General features: G+C 53.7%; 6 protein-coding genes across 6 annotated transcripts; 4 read left to right on the top strand and 2 right to left on the bottom strand.

Annotated features, from left to right (window-relative positions):
• Window positions 1-325: 325 nt before the first annotated feature.
• EMWEY_00025340 (hypothetical protein, conserved) lies at window positions 326-3,702 on the top strand (the record flags this gene model as incomplete). Its single annotated transcript, XM_013481042.1, has 6 exons — window positions 326-953; window positions 1,099-1,211; window positions 1,414-2,237; window positions 2,419-2,638; window positions 2,970-3,308; window positions 3,532-3,702. 6 exons carry the CDS (start codon window positions 326-328, stop codon window positions 3,700-3,702), a joined length of 2,295 nt encoding a protein of 764 aa, XP_013336496.1.
• An 8-nt stretch (window positions 3,703-3,710) lies between these two features.
• Window positions 3,711-7,344, top strand: EMWEY_00025330 (hypothetical protein, conserved; the record flags this gene model as incomplete). Its single annotated transcript, XM_013481041.1, has 5 exons — window positions 3,711-3,767; window positions 4,378-4,441; window positions 4,644-5,022; window positions 5,337-5,477; window positions 5,736-7,344. 5 exons carry the CDS (start codon window positions 3,711-3,713, stop codon window positions 7,342-7,344), a joined length of 2,250 nt encoding a protein of 749 aa, XP_013336495.1.
• Window positions 7,345-7,947: 603 nt separating this feature from the next.
• EMWEY_00025320 (hypothetical protein, conserved) lies at window positions 7,948-10,354 on the bottom strand (the record flags this gene model as incomplete). The annotated part of the gene is made up of 2 exons (XM_013481040.1): window positions 7,948-9,615; window positions 10,058-10,354. 2 exons carry the CDS (start codon window positions 10,352-10,354, stop codon window positions 7,948-7,950), a joined length of 1,965 nt encoding a protein of 654 aa, XP_013336494.1.
• Window positions 10,355-10,947: 593 nt separating this feature from the next.
• EMWEY_00025310 (molybdopterin cofactor sulfurase, putative) lies at window positions 10,948-16,299 on the top strand (the record flags this gene model as incomplete). The annotated part of the gene is made up of 11 exons (XM_013481039.1): window positions 10,948-11,923; window positions 12,587-12,691; window positions 13,024-13,107; window positions 13,463-13,565; window positions 14,224-14,433; window positions 14,674-14,875; window positions 15,081-15,176; window positions 15,408-15,543; window positions 15,687-15,745; window positions 15,876-15,947; window positions 16,063-16,299. 11 exons carry the CDS (start codon window positions 10,948-10,950, stop codon window positions 16,297-16,299), a joined length of 2,280 nt encoding a protein of 759 aa, XP_013336493.1.
• A 799-nt stretch (window positions 16,300-17,098) lies between these two features.
• Window positions 17,099-17,761, top strand: EMWEY_00025300 (hypothetical protein; the record flags this gene model as incomplete). Its single annotated transcript, XM_013481038.1, has 4 exons — window positions 17,099-17,184; window positions 17,377-17,415; window positions 17,471-17,632; window positions 17,713-17,761. 4 exons carry the CDS (start codon window positions 17,099-17,101, stop codon window positions 17,759-17,761), a joined length of 336 nt encoding a protein of 111 aa, XP_013336492.1.
• A 216-nt stretch (window positions 17,762-17,977) lies between these two features.
• On the bottom strand, window positions 17,978-18,300 carry EMWEY_00025290 (Isoleucyl-tRNA syntehtase-related, related; the record flags this gene model as incomplete). Its single annotated transcript, XM_013481037.1, has 1 exon — window positions 17,978-18,300. A coding segment is annotated over one exon (323 nt), but the record flags the coding sequence as incomplete, so codon positions are not given.
• Window positions 18,301-18,396: the final 96 nt, after the last annotated feature.

Raw genomic sequence — 18,396 nt, 5'->3', positions numbered from 1 at the left:
CCAACAGACCGTCCCTGCTGCTTCTGCCCGCTCCGCGTAATTGCTGCCAACATTCTCTATATGTAAATAAATATGTAGCAGTGTAAGGCAGAAATTTGCCTCACAAAGGCATTGCAGGAGGTGCAAGGTGTGCTACTGTGTCTGCTGCCCCGCAGGAGAAGCAGCAGACACAGGGGCGAGACGCATAGCAGATGGTGGCTAGGTGCACCATCACGGACTTTTCTTAGCTACTGCTTTCGGTGCTTCTGATCACTCTATTGCTGCTGCGGCGGTTGCTTTAGCCGTGCTTGCTGCAGCGGCAGCTGCTGTGTCGCCTTGGGGGGAAATGGCGGCGAGGCCCCCCCCGTATGGAAGCCTGGAACAGGCAGCAGTGGCAGCAGGGGCAAATGAAGCAGCATCACAGACAGAAGCAGCAGATAGTGGACCCCAAATGCATGCAAACCACGCAGCAGCAGCAGCAGGCCCTCTCAAGGGCGTTGACGTAGATATACCGCCGTTCTTTGCAAAGGCGGGTCTTTCAGAAGCTGCTGCACCTGCTTCAGCAGCAGAAGCGGCATTTGCTGGCGCCGCTCCCGCAGACCCACCTTTGTCCGATTTCACTTTGTTGGTGGCTCGACGCTACATTCTTGTTGTGGCGAGCACAGATCGCCTCCAGCGGCGGCCACTGCATCAGCAGTGCAGCAGGGTGCAGCAGCACAATGTGCAGCAGCAGCAGATTCGCGAATGCATTCTGCATGGGGACGGCCTGGCGTGGAGGCGGCTTCACTCGTTGCTGCTGATCCATAAACAGCCGACACTGCAGCAGCGAGAGCACATGAAGCAGTATTTCAACCTCCACCAGCAGCAGCAGCAGCAGCAGCAGCAGCAGCATTGTTTCCACCGGCCTCCCACATGGGAGAGGATAGGCAAAAGGTTAATGACAACGGAGGAAGCAGAAGAGTGTTTGAAAAATGGTCAGCCCTCTTGATGCTGCTACTACTGCTTTTTATTGTTTTCCCCCATTTGGACCATTGCGACTACTGCTTCTCCCGCTGCTCGAGATTGTGCTGCTGCTGCAGAGGGTGTTCTGTGTGTTGCACTGTGTATGAGCTGCTGCAGCGCTATTGCTGCTGTTGGAGGAGCCGCAGCAGCAGGTTCGCTGCGCTGGTCTCGTCGGCTTCTTGCCGCTTGTTTGCGGGTTCCACCTCGTAGCTGCTGCCGGCGCACAGCCTGTGAGCAGCAGCAGCAGCAGCAGCGAAAAGAGCAACGTGTTTTATTGCAACAGCAGCTACCTTGGCGACTGACCTATAATACAATAGGCATCCCAGGTGCAGCAGCAGCATGAACGGCAACGCCAGGTGCGGAGACTACAGCGGCAACAGCAGCAGCAACAACAGAAGGGGCAGTTGGGGTGGTGTGTTGTGCTGTGCTCAGGCAGCACGCTTGCTGCAGCACCACACAGTGCATGCACTGGATGGCTTGCTGCTGCTGCCACTTTTCTTCGACGCAGTATCTGCACAGGAGGCCGCAGCCTTCTGCTGCAGCATACCGCCTACTATTGACTTACTGTATTCACTGCAACAGCACCAACATCAGCAGCATCATCATCATCACCAACAGCAGTCTGTGTACTTGCAACAGGTGCAGGATCTATGCAGGGGGCTGGCAGGTCTGTCGTTGAATTCGGGAGCAGCAGCAGCAGCAGCAGCAGCAGCAGCAGCAGAGGACGCAAAACATCGAGCCTCAGTTTCCGCATATCATGCAGATAGGGGGTTTTACTTCTGTCGGACCCTTTGCATCAACTTGTCATTACAGCAGTTGGCTGCTAGGAGAGCTGCTGCTCGTGCTGCTGCTGCTGCCGCCGCAGCAGCTGAGCTAGCTGGAACAGGGGTAGAAGCATCAGCAGAAGCTTGTACTGCTGCACGTTCAGCGCGATTTCACGAGCTGTATATCACTTGCGAGTTGCATTCAGAAGACAGCAGCGACAAGCAGCAGCAGCAGCAGGAGAATGAGCAGCAGCAGCAGGGGTGCAGCAGCCGCTGGCGCAGGTCGCCGCTACACAGGGAGGAGTGTCGATTCTTGTGGAACCGGGAACTGCTGTCTCTGCTGCTGCAACGGCAACAGCCGGAGTTGATATCTGAGGGTTTCTTCGTGCTGCTGCTGCATGGCTCGGTGCAGCAGCAGGTGCTGCACACGCAAGGAGTGCTGCTGCAGCTGCTGACAATATCGCGGCGGTCTGCTTCCTTTGCGGGGCCTCGGTAGGGCTCAGCATGCGTGAAGTTGTGCGGCTGTTGCTCTTTCTGCTACTTCTGCTGCATCGTAGGCGCCCTGCTGCCGCTACTTGCTTGAGGCGTTGTTTCTCATGGTGCTGTTGGTGAGACTGCAGACACTGCAAAACCAGCAGCTGATGCTTCCGCCGCTGCTTGTGTGTGTCTGCAGGTACCGGAAGCGGGGGCTCAATGACGCAGGAGACGCCGCTAATGAGGTGGAGGTGGAGTTCATCTGTCAAGCCGCAATGCCGTCGCGTGCAGCAGCAGCAGCAGCAGCTGTGGAGGCAGCAGCAACAGCAACAGCAGCATCACCAGACACTCCTGCTGCACTAAGGAAGCAGGTTTTGCTCCGTGGAGGAGGCGCATTTGAGGCTGCTGTTGCGTCACATGTGATAGCACGGGGCAGCGCGCCGCTGCTGTGGTGTCAAGACACAACAGTCATTCCCTCCAGACCCAGAATCCAACGCAGGATGGTGCGGCGGGCTACTGCTGCTGCTGGTGGTGCTGTTGCTGTTGTGTGTCTTTGTGACTGCTGGTTGTTGCTACTGTTCTTCCTTTACAAACGCGGGGCTTGCAGGGGTGATCGTGCCCACAACTTGCCCCTGCAATCCCTGCTGCGGCAGTATTTGTAGTAGCAGCTGCGGCCAGAATTGCTGCTAGGTGAATGATGCTGCTGCTGGTGCTACTGTTGCTGCGGTTGCTTTGTTGCCCTGTTGCCAGACAGACGTGAACTGCAGTGCCATCAGGAGGCACATGGCAGGCCTGCTGCAGCGGTACGGAGCTCCCCTTCTTCTACTTAATCTTCTGCGGAGCAGCCCGCGCCTGGGGCCACCCGTTGCAGTTAAGCAGACAGCGCCGCGCGCCCTCTCCGCGGCAGCAGCTAGTCCCGGGGAACAACAGCAGCAGGGCCTAAGGGCAGCTGCCGAAGCAGCAATGTGTGCTTTTGCGGAGAACGAAGAGAACAGTCACAGTGAAGAAGCACCAGCAGCAGCAACTGTAGCGGAGCAGGAGGCTTATCTTGGAGAGGAATACCGCAGAGCAGTTGCAGCTCTGAACGCAGTAAGTTATGCTTGAAGTAGCAGCGGCGGCAGCAGCAGCAGCAACAGTAGCTGTACCAGCAGCAACGACTCCTGTTGCTCGTGTCGCTGCGGCTCGTGCTGCCGATGCTTGCGTTACAGTTGCAGGGGTTGCCTTGGGGGAGTTAGGGTATCTGCACACTGGTTCGCGTCTTGTGCTGCTGCTGGTGCTGCGGCGGCATTGCATGAACTTTGATGCGCTGCAGGAGCTTCCTGCTGCGGTGCAGCTGCGGTTTGCTGCAGTCGACATCGAAGCAGCTAGACGCACAAACCCTTCCGGAGCATCTGCATGGGTGGGGGCCCTTGCAGCAAATACCCTTCGAGAGCTGCAGTTTTTTGCTTCCAACGAGTCCGTCGAGACCCTCCCGCTGCTGTAGCAACGACAATGGCAGCAGTAGTAGAACTGCGTAGTAGTAATAGTAGTAGTAGTAGTATTGGGAAGGTTGGAGTTGGCGTTGATGCTGCTGCAGCAGCCGAGATATGGGCTTGCCTTCCCTGTTCGTTGATGTGCTTGCTCGTGGCTTATGCGTGCCTGTGACTTGCAGCTGCTGCCTGTGGCTTGTTTTCGTTGCTTCCGCTGCTGTGGTTCTTTGGTGCTGGCTATGGACCGGTGCTGTTCTGCGGTCTGCTGCTGCTGCCTGTGGCTGTGGCTTGCTGCTGCAGTCTGTGGGGTTTGCTGCCTGCGCAGCTGCAGCGGGGGGTCTGCCGGCTGAACTGTCTGGACTCCTTAGACAGAACTAACGAGCTGCAACTCCACCTCCATAGGGCTTTTGTCCTTGCATTTATGGAGGCACTCCCTGCTGCTCTCGTTATCGACCACGCCTTAGACCAACAGGCAATAGGCACATCCACCTCAACCTCAGCAGCTGCTGCGGTTGCTTTTGCTGTTGTTGCTGTTGCAGGAGCTCCACCACACATATACGCATACACTAGGCACAGATACCGACAGAGACGGGGACATCTCCACAAAAAATGCCCTTTAATAGTGTGTCATTAGGATTTAGGGATTAGGGTTGCTGCTGTTTCTGTCGAGCTACTTGCATTTGCTGCAGGTGCTGCGTGCCATAGCCGCCCTCACCGACAGCAGCGGCGATGACCTTGCCCTTCAGTATGGAGGTGAGCAGCAGCGAACAGCAAGAACGACAGCAAAAGCAGCAGCTTGAGATGCATAAGCTGCCGACAGCAGCACAAGAGAGCACAGGAGTTTCCGGCAGGGGCAGTTGGGGCTCGGCTCCTGCTGCTCCGGCTGAGGACGTAGTCTTTACGGTTTAGGGAATATGCTGGCTGTTTGGGTGGCGGGTGGTGTTTCTGCATGTAGGGTCGGTTGCGCACAGGAAGAGGCTCGAGCCGCTGGCCTGGGCTGCGCAGCTGCCTAGGGGTTCGTCCCCAGGAGACGATCAGCGCGGTAATAATAGGAGGGTTTTTAGTACAGCTTCAAGCACCAGCAACAGCAGTTCCTGGTCGCAGTTGCCGCCGCCTCCTCTCGCGGCATCTTTTGTAGCAGATGAGACTGCTGCCGCAGAAGAGCCCCGCATAAACAGCAGCAGCAACAAGCCCAGCAGCGGCTTGTTGAGCAGCGCGTTAACTGTCTTACAAGGCGTCTCTTCAGCTTTTGCTCTTCAGTGGGTTGGGGGCCGCAGCAACGGCGGCCTTATGCTGCCGCTGCTACCGGGCCTTTCCACTTCCCTTCAGCGAAGGTAAAGGAGACACAAACAGCTGCAGGAACAGCAGCAGCAGCAACAGCGGCAGCACATCAGCAACTGCAGCCATAGCAATAGCGCTGCCCGAAGCAGGAGGAATAGCACTAGCGCGAGAAACAGCAGCAGCAGCAGGAGCAGGACTTTTCTCAACAGAAGAGATGTTGGATTGGCGGGTGTAGGATTTAAGGTGTACACGCAGCCTAGGGAACCGGAAGGAACCAGGGCCGTTGCAGCAGGTAGCTGCAGCATCAGTCTTGTGTGCTACTCTGCTGCTGCTGAGCTGCTGCTGTTCTGCTGCTGCGCTGGTACAGATACAGCAACGTTCTTGAGGACGGGAGGAAACAGCAGGCATTAAATATTTGGTTTTGTTTGTCTTCTCCCTTCACAAGGCCTAACCTAAGAACGCCCATTTGGAGGGTCGAAGACAGCAACGACCTATACACACATCACAAGTAAGACTCTCTACGCACACTGCTGTTGCTGGTGCTGCCGCTGCAAGCCGTGTATCGCCTGCTACTGCTGGAGCTGGTAGTGACTCTGCTTTATTTGTTGCTGCGGCTGCTACAGCTGCAGCTGCAGCAACTCGGGGTCATTACTTTCTGTCTGTTTGACGTGGACAGTTGGGAGCTCCCCGGAAATAGCAACGGAGCTTATGCAATAGTGGCTTCTGGATGCTGCACCTGCTGATGCTGTGGATGTTCATTCTGCAGCTTCTTGGAGCCTTCTTTTTCCCCCAAAGACTGGTGGGTGCTGCCGCTGCAGCGGTTCTTTAACGGCATGAGAGCGTCTCTAACCCTCTCTCACTGCAGCAGCAGCAGGTGCTGCTGCGAGCAGTCTGCAGAGCACCTGCAGGGAGGAGCAGCTACGAGCGTTGCAGGAGCAGCCACGGATGCAAAGCAGCTGTTGGGCTGCTGCGGCCGCAGCTGCCAGCCTGCAAGCACCCGGCAGTTTGCTGCAGCAGTGACAGCAGCTGATGCGTTTTTGCGTTCTCGCGGGCCCCCCTGGGTGCTGGAGTTTCTACCGCCGCCTTCTGCAGGCACAGCTCCAAGCAGCAGCAGCAGCAGCAGCACCGTTGATGAACCTGAGGATGGTGAACAATGCCTCTTGGATGTGTTTACCTATGCCCCTTGGCGCAGACAAGCAGCAAAAGCAGCAGCAGCTGCTGCTGCTGCAGCTGCTGAGGCCGCAGTAGGGGTTACCTCCGGCAGTCTCACTAGCGAAGGAACTGAACCCTTGGTGGCAGCAGCACAACCAGCAGCAGCAACAGCAACGGAAGCAACAACGGGAACAGAAGTCAACTTTACAGTCCCGCATGCCCCAGCTGCTGCTGCTGCTGCCACTACAGATGTTGCTGCTGATGGATTAGACCACCAGCAGAACGCAGAGAGAATTGATGATCGGACGGAAAGCAACAGCAGCTGCAGGAAATCATCCCCAGCCCATGCAGGACTTGAGCAGGGGCTGGAGGCACTTGCGTATGTGGGGAGGTTTTCGCTGGCAATGCTGCTGCCGAGTCTTATAGACAGCGAAACAGCCGCAGCAAGAGCAATGCAATGCTGCTATGCGCTGCTGCTACGGGAACAGGAGCAGCGCTGGACGTACACTGCACTAGAGCAACTGAAACAGCAGCAAGAGGAGGAGGAACGCAGGGGCAGCAGCTTTGTTTCCAGGTGGCCTTCCGCGCATTTGGTGTTGCAGCAACGCAGCAGCGGCAACGCGCTGCATCAGCGGCTTCTGCAGGCATACAGAGTTAGACGGCTCAGGATGGATGCAGCGGCGTCCGTATGCAAACAGCAGGAGCCAGCAGAAGCAGCAACGTGCCTCTGCGAGCTCTGCTGCACATCTCACGCTGCAGCAGCGGCCGAACCCAAGGCACTGCTGCTGCTTCTCCCAAAAGCAGCACCACAGGAACCACAGGGGGACTTTACAGCTGTCAACGGCGACTCGCAGGAGCAGCAGCTGCTGCTGCGAGAGAGCGCAGAAGCATTTAAAAGGATATTGCGGGGGCAGTTGAGGCGAAGCCTTGAGGTGTATATGCAGCAGCAGCAGTTACAGCACAAGAAGGCACTGAAAACTCTTCCGTTCGAACTGCAGCAGCAGCTGCAGCTCTCTAGCAGCACGTATAGCGGCTTAGACTGCCGCCGTAGAGAACCAAGCAGCAACAGCACTAGCACCTGCTGCTGGGAAGCAGCACTTGCTGCCGCTTCCGAGACGGAGTTGCAGCCCGTCGAGCTTCATGCGCAGCATCAGCAGGCTCACCTCACCAGATTGCAAAGGCAGCAACAGCAGATGCAGATGAACTTGCTCTTATCCGTGTAGGCTATTGCCTGTGTAGGCTGGTGCTGGTGGTGTTGCCCACGGCCTTCTTTTGAGATGCAGCAAAGGCAGCAACCGCGGCAGCAAGAACGGGATGTGATCCCGCTTGCACAAAAGCAGAAGCGGCAGAAGTAGCGCCTTGCAGCAGTTATGGCAGCAGAAGTGAGCATTTAGGGGAGCAGCAACTGCTGTTGCTGTTGTATATATGTTTGGGTGTAAACGAACAGCTTCAAGCCACATTGAGACAGTAGTATTTTATGAGACAGTAAACAATAAATAAGTCTGCGTAGCGAAATAACTGAGTACCCGGGGGGTCAGACAACAGGATATGAGACGAGCAATAGATACCACAGCAGTCAGCAGTTGCTGTTGCCGTTTACTCCAACTGCTACTATGGAGGTGTTGGGGTGCCTCTACAGCTGCAAAAAAGTGCCTGTGGGGCCGAGAAAAGGAATTAATATGCGGACAAACAAATTAAGTACATCGGATACGGATATTCGTATTCATGCACGCTAATAAAGGCATGCGTAAATGCATGCCTTTGCTGATGCTGGAGACTGCTACAGGTGCTCCAGCCGTTGCAGCAGCAACATACAGAGGATGTCTTTACCGTTGACTGAGGCTACCCACAAGCCTTAAGCGCTCTAGCAATGGAGGAATGCGTAGCACAGCGTTGTTGTTGCTGCTATTGTTGCTGCTGCTGTGGCTGCTGTTCTCACTGGCCAGAGGGTGACGGGAGGACAGTGCAGCTGACGGTTTCTCCTTCATGTTTTCCGGCGACGCGAAGGCAGCTGCCGTGCTGCCGCCGTCAGCAGCAGACGCAGCAGCAACAACAGGAGCAGGAGCAGGAGCAGCAGCCTGGGTAAGCGCCGTCAGAGCAGCTGGTGCCTTGCGTTTCCTCTGTGCAGTTGCAAGTCGTTGAGATGCTGCTGCTGCACTGGAAGCAAACCTACTTCCACGCCCTGATGCCCCGTTGTCGACGCTAACAGCAGCAGTAGCAGCAGCAGCCGGTGTTGCTGCTAACACTGCTAATGTTGCCTGGCTCGCTGGACTCTCGCCGATATCCTGTCCATCGTCAGCAGCAGCAAAGTCGGTAGCAGCAGTAGCAGCAGCAGTTGCTACTGCCTGTGCTGCTGCTGCTTCCTCTGCGGACCTGTTCCTGCATCGCTCATATAAGTGGTTTAAGACAAATCCCCAAAAAACTCTGCGGCTGCATGCGCAGCACCACCAATAAGAAGGGACTACTCGGTATGCCTCGTCAAGATCGTCATCTGCTGCTGCAGCGGCAGCAGCAGCAGCTTCTGTTGCAGCTGCTTTCCGCGCAACGGACGATGACGCTGCAACTCGCCGCTGGTGCTGCCTTGCTGCTGCTTCCTGCTGCAGGGCGTAGCGTCCAGCGCACGTCAGGTGTACGTACACTCCGCACTGAGGGCAGTAGACAGCCCGGGCCTTTTCTTGAAACGTCGACTGACACAACACACACGAACCACCTCCAGCAGTAGCAGCTGTTCCCTGTGCTGCTCCTGATGCTGTTACTTTTGCCGCCGTTTCTGCTGCTGCTGCTGTTTCAGATAGCTGCCCGAAGCAGTTTGAAATGCTGCTGTCCTTCTGAAGGTGCCGCAGGTCGGGTGTTGCACCATCACCAAAGCAGCAGATACACCCGCTGCTGCTGCTGTTGCTGCATCCTGTGAAGGCTGCTACTCGCAGGCCAGGAGGCTGCAGGCCGGTCGAAATTAAGGGGCCGCTGCTGATTGTAACCTGTGGGGGTAGCCTGGTCAACGCGCGCCTGCTGCAGCTGTTGTTGCTGCTGCTGCAGGTGGTTTTTGTGAGGTTTTTTCTGGACCCCCCTCCACAGCAGGGGTACAGCAGCAAGTCCTGCAGGGCATCTGCGACATCTCCGTAGCAGCACCGCAGCTGCAGCGGAAGCCGCCCGAAAGGGTCTCCGTACAGCAGCAGCAGCGCCTGCTGCAGCTCAGCTTCAAGCCGCTGCTGCGGCAGTTTGCTGCGGCGTCTCCGTTGCACAAACTGGACGCGGCAGCAGCGAGAGTCGTCTGCTGCTGCTGCCTGCAGATCAAGTAACTCCCAGTCCGCTGCTGCTGCTGCTGCTGCTGCTGCTGTTGCAGTGCTTTGTGTGGGGGCTACTTTGGGATGGCGTTCGCGGCGCTGCTGCCTGCGTCGTGCTGCACAGCTGCTGCAGGTGCTGCAGCTGCATATGGACCCTGTGTCTCCGCAGCAGCACAAGGAACGAACGGCGGCAGCCGGGACGAGCGCCTGCTGCCAGCGAAATTCAAATTGTAAAGCTCCCACTAAGGATGGAAAACCCGAAATAAGCAAACAGAGACGCCATGGGCGGTGCCTGAAGCAGTAGAAGCAGCAACAGCAGTAATGGCGGGATAATATATAGGGTCACACGCCAGTGGCACAAATACCATATTGAAGCGGAAATGTCTAGGCAGCACCAGCAGCACCACCAACAGACACTGCACCGCCAAATCCTTTTGCAGCAGCAGTAGTATAAGCCTGAACAGCAGCAGCAGCAACAGAAGCAGCAGCTGCAACAGCGGGGGTCTCACCAAGAAGTGCGGAGGGCTCCCTGTATTATTTCTCCGTTGTGTTGCCTCAGTCGCCGTAGAGGATTTGTGGTGCAGCCGACGTAAAAATGCAGCGGAGATGAGATGGACTGCAGCAAATACACGCAAAAAAAGCCCCGAGGCACCCAACGCCAGCTGCTACTGCTACTGCTGCTGTTGCTGTTGGTGTTGCTGCTACTGCTATTTGCCCCTCGGGTGGCGTCCGCCTCGTCTGCGCTACTGGGGTCGAAGACAGAATGACAGCTGCTGCCGATAGAGCCGTTGCTGCAGCTTCTGCGGCTGCTGCTGCTGAGGCTTCGACTGCTGCTGCAGCTTCTGCTGCTACTGCAGCTGTTGCAGCCGTTACTTCCGGCGGGGTGGCTCTGTGTAGCAGCAGCTGGAGGTGGAGCACAATCAGAAAGAAACTGCCGATCGAAATCCATAACGGAGCAGTTGCTTCTAATGCGGTGCGGCGTACGCACAAACAGACGCAGCACCTCTCCCGCCGTCTTACATCAGCGGCAGTAGCCGCAGCAGGCGTAGCCTGTGCAGCTGCAGCGGCTGCTGCTGGAGAGGCCAAGGTTCTCTGTGTTGTTTCTATTCTTTTGCTTTGACGAATATATCCCAAAAGAAATAAGTACTGCTGCAACACAAAGAAGACATGTCGTAGCAACAGCCAGTCGGGGCCCTGTGGGGCCCTGAGGCAGCAAGCCGCCGCCGACGATCCCGCTATCTCGGGTAGGGGCTTGTCGTGTGTAGTACACATATTAACTTTCTTTTCTTGCTCAGTTTAATGAATTAGTTTGCTCTACGTTTATACTGAGAAGGGGACCCGATCGGACCAGGTGTGCCCGAGAGCAGCAGCAGCTGCTGCCGATCACTAGGCCTGTCGTCGGCCGTTCGTTTCAGCAGTGGCGCAGCAGCAGCGCTCGGGTGTTTGCGAGCAGACAGGAAGCAATAAATTGGAACAAAATCGTAGGCAAAGTAAGTGGAATCAAAACACATAAAAGAATAATTCAAATAATAACTACCCAGGATGGGCGGGCCCTCACAGGCCACCTGCACTCACTGGGCAGCTGTGCTGCTCGCCTTTGCAGTGGCGGCAGCAACAGCAACAACAACGGAAACGATTGAATCGGCAGCAGAGTCTGCAGTATCTGCTGCTGCCGGTGCCGTTGCTTCAGTTTCTGGGCTTGGTGCGTCGGATGATCACCCATGCAGCTGCTCTGGTGTAACCGCAGCAGCTGCAGCAGCATCAGCTGCAGCACCCGTACCTTTACCACCTCCTTCTGTTTCCGGAGTTTCTCCGGAAGGTGTTTACTTCATCCCAGATCCCCTTCCTGCAGGGGAGACCGCAAGAGGGTGTAGGAAGAGGGGTAAGCAGCCGGAGAATCACCAGCCGCAGCAGCAGCACGAACAGCAGCAGCACCAGGAGGATGCTACAGAGGACGGATATGAGGACTCCATGTGTCCTCCTGCTGATAGCCTTATCTGGCCCCATGCGTCTCCATACACTGCCAGAATTCTCTTTACCCCGGCAAAGCCGGCGGCGTTTCAGCGGGGTGAAGAGGCAAAGACGGAGGCAGAAGAAGAGACAGAGGCAGAACAAGGAAGTGAGACAGAAACAGAACCAAAAGGGGAATACCAAAGGCAAGAAGATACTCAACCGGACAGCCCAGATTCTGCTGCTGGCCCTCCTTCCTTCGATGAGAGGCTTCTGCAAGATTTCGCTACAGCGCAGCAAGAGGTCAGGCAAAAACTCCCAGCAGAACGCAAGAAGAAGACATCCCCACAAGCGCTCCATCGCTTCCACCAGCAGAAGCAGCAGGAACAGCAGCAGGATCAGGAGCAGGAGCATGAAGGTCTGTGCAGGCGTGGGCGGGCACCTTCTTACGAAGACCGCAGGCGACAATTTATAAGGGATTTCTCTGCCGATTACTCAATACAAGCAGAAGAGACAGCCCAGAGGGAGCTAAAACGCCTGCAAGGAGACATTTACCTGGACTATGCAGGTAAAATGAGGGGTGGGGGTTAAATGAACAAGACATGAACAAGGACAGAACAGCGGAATAGGGAAACGGAAGTCCAGATAAAGACGTATAAAGAATTAAACATTACTCAACAGCACAGTAATAACAAACTAAAAGAAGATAAATACAACAGAAATAGCACGGAAACAAAATATCAGTAACACAGACACAATCAATAACAACGAAAAGGAAGGAAATCGCCCAACACTCAAATTATCAGAAAAAGCTGCAGACAGAAATAAACAGAAAAACCAAAGAGAGCTAGCAGTAGTTATACACAACCAAGAGAAACAACACACAAAAGCAGAAGGTAAACAATTACAATATGCTGCAATATATAGGGCCTGTGGCGGAGGTACTGCAATTGCAAGCCACAAGCCCCACAGCGACGCTCACGAAAGGGAAGAAGTGACAAGTCAAAGCATTTACAAACAAATAGAACTATCATGTAGTAATATGTACTAAAAAGTGGAAAAGAACGAACGGGAACAAACGTATGCAACTGAGAATGGGCGGGGCGGGTAGAATAAGCCGGAGAAAGGAAGAGAAAGGGAGATAGGAAGAAACAGGAAGCGGAACTGCCTTGGTTTGTTGCCCAGATGGCTGTTGAGGCGTGTGTGCTTGTGTCTGTCCTCTGCCTCCTAGGTAGTTCCCTGTATCAAGAGCAGCAGATTTTATCTGTTTTCAAAGATTTGGGGCTGCATACGTTCGGCAATGCTCATTCCCGGAATCCTTCCGCCAAATTTACTGGTAAGTGGTTGTCTTCATTCTATTTCATCTCCATTATGCAGCATGCAGTGGCGCCGGTATGCAAAGGTAGCGTATGTATGTATACTTATATTCATAAACGTTATCTATATAAGTGCACTCTTAGTATGTACATACATGTACAAATATTGGTTGATAGCCGCACGAATACAGGTAGCGCGCAGTATCTCTGCAGCTGTGATCCTTCGCAAATGTGGAGGCAACAGGATAGTCTGTATGAGTGCACACATTGATGCTTGCGTATACAGTTGCTTTTTCCAACTAACTAAACAAGTAAATAAATAAAATATATGTCAGTATATGCTGGTGCGTAGATGAGAGGACTCGAGAAGCTCGCGAGTTGACTCTGGATTTCTTCGGAGCGCGTGAAGAAGAATTTGCAGTTGTGTTTACTTCAGGTCCAACAGACGACGATGCTGCTGCTGCTGTTCCTGCTTCTGCTGCTGCTGTTTGTTTTCCTGCTGCTGTTGTCTCTGCGATTTCTGCTGTTGTTGGTGACTCTAGCGTCTATTTTGCGGCTTCCGATTGTCTGTGATTTGGCGCTGCCGGGACTCAGAAGTCTCTGCCGCTCCTTTTTGTTGCTGTTGGTATTATTGATATGCTTGTTTTTGTTGTTGCTATCATTGTTCGTATTGCTAGTATTTTTATTGTTGGTGCTATTGTTGTTATTATAGTTATTATTATTGTTATTGTTATTATTCTTGTTGCTGCATAGTTAATCTGTGTTTGTGGGTTTTGTGTGCGGCTGTACAGGGGCGACGGCAGCCATAAAGTTGGTCGGAGAGGATTTCCCCTTTTCTTCTGCCTCTCGGTTTTATTATCTCCGCATTAACCACAACTCCGTCCTGGGTGTTAGGTGAGTGCTGCGATGCCACCGCTTTGTTGTAGGTATACCTGATACAGTAGTTGCTGCCATGGTTACCTCTGTGGGGTCTTCATCCTCTTCTGTATCCCCGTCTGTTCCCCTCAACTCCGCTCTCGAGCAATTAAATATCGTCGTTCTTTTCGGATGATGCAGCAATTGGAGCAGCAAGTATTGGTGGCGACATGTTGTTGCGTGACGTTGCCCTTGCTGTATTTGCCCGTCTTTATTGTGCTTGTGTCCTGCTGTTACCGGAAGAGCACTCGTAGGGGTTTTAGATATGTTGTTATTTGTTATTTTAGTTGTCTTCTGTTGCATTTGCCTTGGGGTTGCAGCTTCGTTTGATATGTTTGATTGCCTTTGTGCTCAAAGCAGCGCTTTGTATGTATGCGCAGCAGTCACAGTTTTCATATGCGCGTGTTATCGATTTTTGTCTGTTTCTTTACTCGTGTCTCTGTGCATGCACCTTTACTGGAAGTTTTGGGTTGCAGCAGCTGTGCTGTGTATTCACAGTGTGACAACTGTTGTGCTACTGCATGCGCTTGTCATGTATCGGGAGGCAATGCGGTCACGTGCCATCCTGGTGTGTGTTACTGTGGTGGGGTTACTGCTGCTGCCAAGCGGACTGTGTGTCTGTGTGCTTGCGTGTTAGGGAGTTGGCTTATGCAGCAGGAGCGAAGGCTGTGAAGGCTTTGTCTGCTCGAGAAGTGGAGGAAACACTGAGAGCACGAGAGAGGCAGCAGCAGCAGGAGGCAGAGGCCCCAAGGGCTGAGCCCAGCTCCTTCTGTCTTTTTGGGTTTCCCCTTAAAGACAACTTTAATGGCGCGTCATTCCCTCTTTCCTGGATCCAAAGGATACACAAGTCAGCCCCACCTTCAAATCGCCCTCAAACATAATTCGCCTCCTCAGAGAAACAACGCATGCAAGCCGGCATTACCTGCTCAGGCAGTTCAAATATATACTCTATAGGCCGATCAAAACTTTTCTGTGGCTTCTCCTGCTTCTGCTGCTGTCAATGTTGCTAATGCTACTGATATTGCTGCTGCTGCAACTGCTGCTGCTGCTGCAACTGCTGCTGCTGGCGGGTGCTTGTATTCTTCAGAGTGGGCCTCTCGAGCGACTGCCGCTGGCTTGTGCTTCTTGACGCCGCCGCTGCTGCTCCGACATCGCGGATTCAGCTTTCCGGTGGAGAAGAAGATGAGGCTCCCGATTTTTTGGCATTGTCTTTTTATAAAATCTTCGGATATCCGACGGGTTTGGGAGCGCTTATCCTCAAGCGCAGCGCAGCAGACGTCTTGAAGAAGGTCTGTTGTTGATGTAGCAGCGACGGGCCTCATGCGCGTTCCCGTGCAGCCTCCCTCAGGTGTATATGTACGGTGTTAGGTGTATATGTGTTGCTTTTACTTGTTGTGTGTGTTGTTTCATGAAGTTGGAGAATAGGGGACTGCTGTGTTCTGCCTTCTCCACAGCGAGCTTTCTCGGGTATAATCCTCTGTGCTTGTGCCGCAGGTATACTGGGGTGGAGGCAGCGTCTCGGGTTCTCTGTGCGACGCGCGTTGGCAGAAGCCAAAGGCAGACATCTCCGCCCGCCTCGAAGACGGGACGGTCAACTTCCTCTCCATAGCCGCCATCAAATACGGCTTCGCCGCTCTACAGGCAAGGCAGCAACCCTACTCTTTTAGGCCTTGCTAGTACAACCATCAACAGTATTCAAGCGTGGGCGCTGCACTAGCACACATGCAGCATATACCCCTCCCCATGAAGACGCATAGCGTTTTTCACGTCTCCGTATTGCCCGGCCCGGCCCAACAGGTGCTGCATTGACTGCTGTCTCAGGCAATAGGGATGGAGGCAATCGAGCGACATGTGGGCGCCCTCACACGCCACCTCTATCGCTCCCTAAAGTATCTCCGACACCGTAACGGCGCCTACTTTGCACTCCTCTACTGGGCAAAATCCGAGGAACCTTCAGGTGGGACCGAGTCTTCTTGCAAGGCGGCATTCTGCTTACGGCCTGTTCGCCGCCGAATACACTAAACAGCACTTTGTGTACACTGAAGCGACTCTAGGTCTGCAGAGTTGCTACAAGTCTCGGGTCGGGCTATGGGCATGCAGGTGGGATAGTCAACTTCAACTTACTCAGACCTGATGGGTCTTTCATTCCGTTTGGAGAGGTAAGACAGGAAGCCAGGAACCACGGCACCATCAGAAGTGCGAAACATTGCTCGGAATCACCGCAACAGCATGCTGCGTGCAAGAAAACGCTCTGTCTATGCTTATGTGAGCGGTGTGCGGCCTGTCTAGGTGGAGGCCAAAACAGCTGCTGCGGGAATTCATCTTCGCACTGGTTGCTTCTGCAACCCTGGAGGCTGCCAGGTAAACGCAGTATTTTCAGGACACTCACACTACTGCGGTCGACTCAAGGAAATTCGCAGTCATGCATGCCCATAGCATGCTCAGCTCGTCTGCTTTGATGTTTTTTCTTGCTTAGGATTTCCTCGGACTTACAGGAGCAGACATTGTCAACGCAACCCTCGCAAGAGAAAGTTGCTCAGACCCCAGCGGTGCCTTGATTCGCACAACTCCACAACTTGGTTGGATGGGAAGTGCGCCACTAATGACAGCAAAGGCATCCGGATCTGTTCGAGTCTCTCTTGGATACCTGAGCACGTTTGCTGACGTAGATGGTTTGGTTGAATTCCTAACGCAGAGTTTTCTTTGGCAATGACCACACGCGCATATTGGCAGTCACTTTCTAGCTAACACTGGCTACCCGTTGAGGGGTCTGTAGTTCGGTGAAACGTACAGACTAAAATTTGTAGTCATCATACATAGGTGATGACTTTTTTTTTTGGCTTCAACGTCTTCATTTTCCATTGAGTATGCGGGATCAGGTTAACTGTGCCACGAAAGCAGCGTTTGAACTTAATTGTTTTCAAGTACGTATTCTTCTGCGCAACTGCGCACAAAGTGATTTCCGTCTTTCCTGCAGCTGACAACTAGGTTGAGACAGGCACCTAAGAATTGAGTTTGTAACTAGGGAAAGGCACGCATGAGAGCACCATACGACTAACTTCACTATTCCTAGCAAAGGCATTTCAGGTTGTGCCCTTTGCTCCCTGCAGATAGATGCCAAACTGAAAAATGACATTCTAAAGGGAAGTGTGTACCCCACATGATGAGATTCAGTAAAGCGGTCTGAAGCGAATTCGTGGTCACTTGTAGATCAGTTCACACGTGCCTCTTTTGCTGTACACGCGCTCCTATTGGGATCCATGCTACCTTCAACCAATACGACTTCGCATTCTTAGTATTAAATTTCATATAAAATTTCACTAGCTTCCGCGAAAGGCTAAGTTCGCCGAAGCACGATGGGGTGGCCGTCCGTCGTGCCCGAATGTTGGCTGGTGTCGCCTTCTATTCTCGCAGCAGCAAGATTTTGCAATTTGAGTATGTGTTCGTCCCCCCAAAGCTCAATTGTTTTTACTTTTGAGTGACTAACTTCTCTCCTATGCTCTTGACCGAAGATGACGTGTCAGTTCATTCGGATCTGGAACGTGAAAAAAAATGCCGCCATTTCTGTAACATCCACGCCGGTGAGGTGTAATGACAGGTGAAGTCTTCAAAGCATGACGTCAGTCACAAAAAGCATATTTGGTACAACTCTTACTTGGTACCTAAATTTAGGTCGTTGTAATTTCAGGTATTCAAGGTGTCAGTTACTCCACTCTGCCCCCCAGCTCTAGTCGGACAGCGGTCCATCGGCATCTCGCACCCCCTAACCCCCCGCCGGCACCTCAAATAGGTGTCACACTAGGCCTGACGCGTTGCCACTTCTAAACAAGTAATTAATTTCCCCTTCTTGTCCGGTTGACTGCTTTTGTGGACACATGACGCAGCGTCACTAGCCTCGCCACGAACACTGAGCCATCTGTGCTCCCACCTTCCCAGCCGAAGTCACGAGCATCAACTTCAGTTGTCTTCCTTCCCATTGTCTACCTGTCTACCAAAAATGGCGATCTTCTCCTCCCTTCGTCTCTGCTCAGGCACGATTTTCTTCGGTAGGTGTTCTGCTTCCCTCGACAGTGAATAGCGCCCCAGTCCAGCCAAGCAACAACAAATCGCTGATGTTCTTTTGCAGGGGTAGCCCTTCTCTCGGCGCAAGGTTCCAATGCTGTGTCTGCCACTAGATCTGGCCCCCACAAGGCGGTTGATTTGCAACAGATCCTGTCGATTTTCCCTGGACTTGACACAAGATACCCTATGATCCGCGAAAGCCCAGGACTCCTGGAAAACATTACTGAATTCCTCGAAGACAACTCAGAGGTTCCAAAGGAAGAGCTCGAAGCTGCTCTACGCAAGTTCCTATGCGAGAGAGGCTACACTGCATTCTGCTGTAGCGCATGTTACACTAGCACAACCACTTCTTCCCCGACAACCAGTTCACAGTCCACACAGCCGGGTACCACTGACTCTGCCACCACTGGACCATCCAGTACCGCACCAGCCACTACGGAGCCAGCCTCGACACAACCATCAAGCACTGAGCCTGCAAGCACACAACCATCAAGCACTGAGCCTGCAAGCACACAACCATCAAGCACTGAGCCTGCAAGCACAGAACCATCAAGCACTGAGCCTGCAAGCACTGAACCATCAAGCACTGAGCCTGCAAGCACTGAACCATCAAGCACTGAGCCTGCAAGCACTGAACCATCAAGCACTGAGCCTGCAAGCACACAACCATCAAGCACTGAGCCTGCAAGCACAGAACCATCAAGCACTGAGCCTGCAAGCACAGAACCATCAAGCACTGAGCCTGCAA

The sequence above is a fragment of the Eimeria maxima genome, genomic scaffold (genome assembly GCF_000499605.1).
Source record: "Eimeria maxima Weybridge genomic scaffold, Emw_scaff267, whole genome shotgun sequence".
Taxonomy (NCBI): domain Eukaryota; phylum Apicomplexa; class Conoidasida; order Eucoccidiorida; family Eimeriidae; genus Eimeria; species Eimeria maxima.
This window is presented reverse-complemented; position numbering and strand designations above follow the sequence as displayed.